At 39.0% G+C, this 6000-nt stretch overlaps 1 protein-coding gene across 2 annotated transcripts in view; it reads left to right on the forward strand.

The window, feature by feature from the left end:
• MTCL1 (microtubule crosslinking factor 1) overlaps positions 1 to 2294 on the forward strand; it is a 184607-nt gene extending 182313 nt beyond the window's left edge. For both annotated transcript variants that reach the window (XM_025204252.1, XM_025204253.1), the window contains one exon: positions 1083 to 2294. In XM_025204252.1, coding sequence (XP_025060037.1) covers positions 1083 to 1277 — 195 coding nt within the window. In that variant the 3' untranslated portion in view covers positions 1278 to 2294. The remainder of the gene's footprint in view (positions 1 to 1082) is intronic.
• Positions 2295 to 6000: the final 3706 nt, after the last annotated feature.

Raw genomic sequence — 6000 nt, forward strand, 5'->3', positions numbered from 1 at the left:
TTTCTTTTTCCCCTGGCTTATGCCATAGCTCTTACCTTATATCTTGTAGCCTGTAAACTCCACCTTCATATTTCAGAGTTTACATTCTGTTTTTACTATTGTAACTTGCTCTCTTCAGTGATCTCTTCCTCTGTGTATACATTACTATATGTTGACAAACTCAGCTGATTTGCTTTTGTATTTTCTGATATACAGTAACTCTCAGAAAGTATGATTTTTGCTTTGGCAGAGCAAGGCAGCCTTGTTTTATCTAATCTATCATTCTGATGTAGTAGGCATGCAAAACTGCACAGGCAGTCTGACTTTTCTGGGAGAGAAGTCCATGTTAGAAGTAATTATCAACTCAAATATAAATAGGATGCCAGTGTGAAAAATCACAAGTGCAGTTTGTCTCTAATTACACAGAATTCCTACAGATCCTGCTGGAGGGAAACATTGGTGAAGTAGATTTGAAGTAAATTAAGTTTTCTGACCCGCAGATTTTCTTCCGTGTTGCAGCTGTGAAGATGCATCTTTAACCTAGAACACCAGTGCTTATAGTCCAGGTTCAGTCACAAACTGAAATGCTATACATATTCAATTCAAATTTTTAGGCAAGCCTCATATTTAATGTAGATGAAAGAAGTAACTAGTCTTATATTCTGTTCTCTCCAGCTAAAGATATATTTGCTGCAGTTCAGGCTGTGCTCTGAAGCACATCCAATTTTGAACTCCCTTGAAAATGCAATAACTGGCACTTTTTCCCAGTTTCACAGTTGGAAGCACTACAACAGATAGTGGATTTTATTGAATTATCATGTAAATCTATATGTTTTTAATTTCTTTTTCTTTTTAGCCAAGGAATATTAGTAAACAAAAGTTTGTCAGCTGCTTCAGTCCATCCAGTCTCTTTCATTCTTTCCTTTTCTTTTCTATTCATCATAGATATAAATACAAATACTTAGCTGAAAGAAGTTGGCTGCATGCTTTTGTTCTTTTGATACAATTAATCCTTAGCTTTGGGTTGTTTTGTGTTCCCATTGCACATCCAAATGGGCAATATACGAGTCACTAATTCTGTTTTCCATCTCTTCGCTGCAAAGGAACTACCTTGTTCCGCATTAGCTCCGTCCCTAGAATCCTGCTTCTCCCGGCCAGAGAGACCAGCAAATCGGCGCCCACCTTCAAGATGGGCATCACATTCCCCTACTGCCTCACAGTCTCAGTCAACCGGAGATTTGACTTCCTCTGAGGAATATGGAAGCAAGGAGTCGCCAATGGAGAACCCAAACCAGTGATGCAAGCTTGCATGAATTATCGTGAGAATAATTCACTGTACTTTGCATATTAGCACCATCACCATGGCCAGTCTCTGTTGACAAGGAGGGATCTAGTTATAGAGGTCAAAGAATGTTTTAAAATTCAGCTGCTGAATGTCCAACCTGTGAAACAGAGATGTTTCTAGAATGAAACAGTTAATGTGCCTGTAATAACTTAATTTTTTCATAGCTCAGAAAACTATTTTTGTCTCCATCTTTTCTACATACAGTATATTAACAAAAAAGGTAAAAATGATATAAAGATAAAGAATAAGATTTAAAATAAATTGTACATTACGTTTTAAGGGAAATTGAATGCGTGCTCTCTCTCCAAGTACTGACTGCCTTTTTGTTATATTTGCACTGTTACATTTTGGATTTTGGTTTTTTGGGGGATTCAGGAGTTATTTTTCCATGTAAAACTAGGGTCTTTTCTTAAGTTAATTTTATTCTATTTTCATGTCAGTGTTACCTATTTTTTAAACAGTAAGGTTCTTGAAGGTGCTTCATATATCTGAAGCGGTAAATTTTAAGTAGTGAAGAAAGCCATTAAGCTAGTTGACTAGAAATGTATTAAATAAGCTGGAGGGAAATACAGGTAAATACAAGAAAACAATTATAAGAATGCCTCAGAAAGTCTTAGCTGTATAATACACGTACAATACTTGACTTGCATGCCCTTGGGTTCCTAGCACTTTCGTGCATGTACATATTGCTACTGTACTCCTACCATCACATAAATGTGAGTTGATCTGTTTCACTGTAATACTGTTGTGAATTTACCTGTACTGTACTTTTACTGTTGGTATTCTTGCATTGACTATACAAAAATTTTTAAATTATTGTTAACAGTTCAACTGGCTCTGTACAGTGTTTACTGAGAACTTACTTTGTTTTGGGAAAACGTTGAGAACTCTGGGCATACTAAATTGTAACTGGTCTTGTTTAAGAGTCTGTTGGAGACCATGTGAAGTGGAAATAAAACCCTGAGTATTTACAGACTGCTGGAGTGCTTTAGAATGGTTATTTATTTTTTAAGTGGTGCCCCCCCATGACAATACGGTTCCAAAACCTTCCTTATTTATAGACCTATAAAAGGGATGGAAACAAATTTAAGTAAAGGAAGTAAGTGTATATATTTCCTTTGGGACTGCTCCAGTGCCTGGTGTGCAGACACACATAGTCCCCTGACTTCAGTGGGCCTTCTATCAGGTTGTATATGTAAATTATGATAAAGCACATTTAGAGGAGTTCTAGATTTCCCTGCTGCTGTTTAGAAAACATCTGATTCACTAGGATGACAGAGCCTTCCTTCCCTACCCCTTTGATAATATTTTTATTGTGGTTTGCAATCATTTATAAGTGAGAAAGCAAGCCCACTTATCAGCTATTGCATGTAATATAAACAACTAAAAACACAGTTTTATGGCAGGCTGCATGTTGGTCTGGTATGAAATCTCAGCTCTAAGGAAACCAGCGATGTTACAGAGAAACAAACAAAACTATAGCTTTACTAGCAGCTGCTGAGAGTCATTTAAGTGTCTATGCAACCAAGTACTCAAACCACTACCATATTAGATAACTGTGAGACTTTAGATATCTTCAGCCTGATAAGAGGTCCATTTAGCCAGATCAGTTTCAGAATGTAACTGATGCCTAGTGTCTGTCTGTGGCTAGAGGGTTGAAATTTTTGTAGGACCAGTCATCTAAGCAGCCTGGGACTCCTAATAGCCTCCTTGGTTATCTGTGTAAAGGGATTACCTTCTTCACTGCTCCTCTAGACACATAATGATGGTCAGAGTTCTAAAGAGTTTAATACAGCTATTAAAAGAAAATGCCCTTTAAAAACAAAACTATGCCAGGGACCACAGTTCAGGACAGCTCCCAAATGCACATTCTATCTGAGGCCTTTCTTCTACCCATCAGGACACTGATCATGCCACGTCAGTTAGCATATTGATTAGGACAATGGTTGTTCATCTGATTTACATTTAGAAATGTCACCTCAAGTCCCCATCGGGAAGATGCAGCCAACTCAGGTACTGAATGAAAATCATTACTGTCCAATGGCTGTTTGAGCTATATGGTGATTTAGTAGTTTTATTCCTGCTCATAAGAAACAGTATTCTTATAAAAATGAAATAACAACAAGCCTTATGTGGCAGTGTTCACTGAGAGAAAGGAATGAATGAACAATGAAACTGACTCTCACTTTCTTTCTCAGAACGGGTCCTTCCAGGTCAGAACTGAAGTACTTTGATAAGGAAGGGAGGAAATCATGCACGGCTTCTGCCTTTGCTATCCCTTGTTTTCAGAATGAATAGAGGTTATCCATCCCAGAAGCCCAGTTTAGGTCCTTCATGAGCTTCAAGAAAAATACCTTGTGCTGCACTGACAATGTATCTCTACAATTAAACTCTTCAAAGTAGATCTAGTGGAAATTTTCCAAAAGTTCAGCTATCAACTAAAAATAATGACAACTGCTCAACCTTTTTAATTTACTTTATGCACTACCACTTTTCCCCCAGCGTCCCCCACTTTTCCCCCAATGTCCACTTTTCCCCCAATCATCAAACAGTCATACTTAAGATACTGCAGTTAATGCCACAGTCTTTTCATAAGACATAGCTTCACAGCCTCTAATACCTCTACAGAGTTAACTATCTATTTGAGGTTTTGCCCACTACTGTATTATGTACCAAATGTATCAAATATATGTTTTTATATAAGAAAAAAATATTTAAAATTATTGCACTGATGAAGTTCAGGTGAATTCCCTTTCCTTTGAGTATTTTGACTTCATAGGATCCAAGAACTCTTTTAGGATTTTATTTAGTCTCTTTTCTGTATTAGCATTTTCTTGCTTTCTGTTATGGAAGGAAGGACTTGGAAAATGGGTGAACCTTACCGTGTCCTGAAGATGGTCGATCTATCTTTCCTTCTGGAGTTTGTTCCAAAATTGAGCATTTTTGCCCTAGAAAGCTTTGTCTCTGGCTCTCACAAGTTTCACTTGAGACTACATCAATAGCAAAGATCACATCTGTCAACGAAGAACACAAGGGAGATGGTCCAGCTGTAGGTAAGTGTTAACCTTAATGTCAGCCATTGTATAATGCATTGTCTCAGAATCTGTTGGCACAACAAAAGTTTTCTTACATACATTTGTGTGATGTATTGTGCATTTGCCATTGTATATGGTGCTGTTTCTTTTAATGTTGATATACTGTGTGCCTCTTTAAGCATCATGTTTGCTTTAAGTTTTAGTTCCTGTTAGAATAGTAAAGTTACCAGCCACATAAACTACAAGTGCTCGTAAAGCCATGCCAGGGGTCCCACAATGACCTCTGCTAATTCCCTCAGCACTCTGGGGTGGAGATCTTCAGGACCACCAGATTTCCAAGCATGTCCTGTAGAGGCCCCACATCACCCTGTCATAAAATGAAACCAGGTTGGTCAGGCATGATCTGCTTGCTACGAATCCATGCTGGTTGCCCTGCTGCATTATTTTTCCCGTTGGACTCCCACAGATATGGTCCTTCATAATCTTTTCAAAGACCTTTCCAAGAATGGAGGTGAGACTGACTGGCCTATAATTACTCAGATCCTCCTTCCTCCCCTTCTTTAAAATGGGGACCACATTGGCCCTTTTCCAGTCCTCCAGGACCTGACCAAGTGCCACGAGCACTCAAACAGCCATGCCAGTGGTTCTGCTATGACACTGGCCAATCCTTTCAGTACCCTTGGATGCAGCTCATCTGGGCCTACTGACTTAAATACATCCAGTCCATCCCAGTGACTCTGCACCAAGTCAGCACAGACAGTTGGTAGGCTGGTGTCCCTCTGATGGCCATCTTATCACCCATTAGGAGACTTATCTTGACCCCTGTTCAAGAACACTGAGGCAAAAAACTCATTGAATAGCTCAGCCTTGTTCCCGCTGTCTGTCACTAATTGCTCCTCCTTGTTCAGTAGGGGTCCTATGCTGCCCTGCGTCTTCCTTTTACTCCCTACATACCTAAAAAAAAGACTTTTTGTTGTCTTTAATTTGTGTTGCCAGCCTCAGCTCTGTAGTTGCTTTGGCCTTTCTAACTGCCTCCCTGCAAGTGCGGGCCAAGTAGGTATACTCCTCCTTGGTAGCTCCACCCTGCTTCCACCACCTATATGCCTTCTTTTTTGCCCTTAGGCTCTCCTGGATTTCTGTTTAGCCAAGGACGTTTTTTGGCTCCTTTCCCCCTTTTCCCTCATCCTGGGATCATCTCTATAGTTTGAAAATCTTGAAAAACCTCAGGCAATTATTACATAGTGTTCTGTACAAACATTAACTAATCACAACACCATGCTATTTTGATCCTGAAGTTTCAGTTCAATTCTTGGATTATTAGAGAAGTCTCTTTGGAATGGTTTTAAAAACACACCTGTGCATTTTTAGAAGGACTGTCTAGAGAGTGAAAGATCTGTCTGTGAACAGACACTGTTCTGCATCTATGTATAGGCAGATAGTTCTAGATATCACAAATCAAAAATGTAATTGTATTCCTGGTAAAAATCCTTGTAACTTTTATCTTAATAACTTTTATTTTGAGGAGCGGGGAGGAGCGAAATTTCGCATGACTAATTAGTAACTTTCTTCAAAGAAGTGGCATTTGCTTCTCCGATCAGTGAATTCAGCCAACCATCTGTTCTAAAACAGGAAATCAGCAGG

This window comes from Alligator sinensis, unplaced genomic scaffold (assembly GCF_000455745.1).
Source record: "Alligator sinensis unplaced genomic scaffold, ASM45574v1 scaffold597_1, whole genome shotgun sequence".
Classification (NCBI taxonomy): domain Eukaryota; kingdom Metazoa; phylum Chordata; order Crocodylia; family Alligatoridae; genus Alligator; species Alligator sinensis.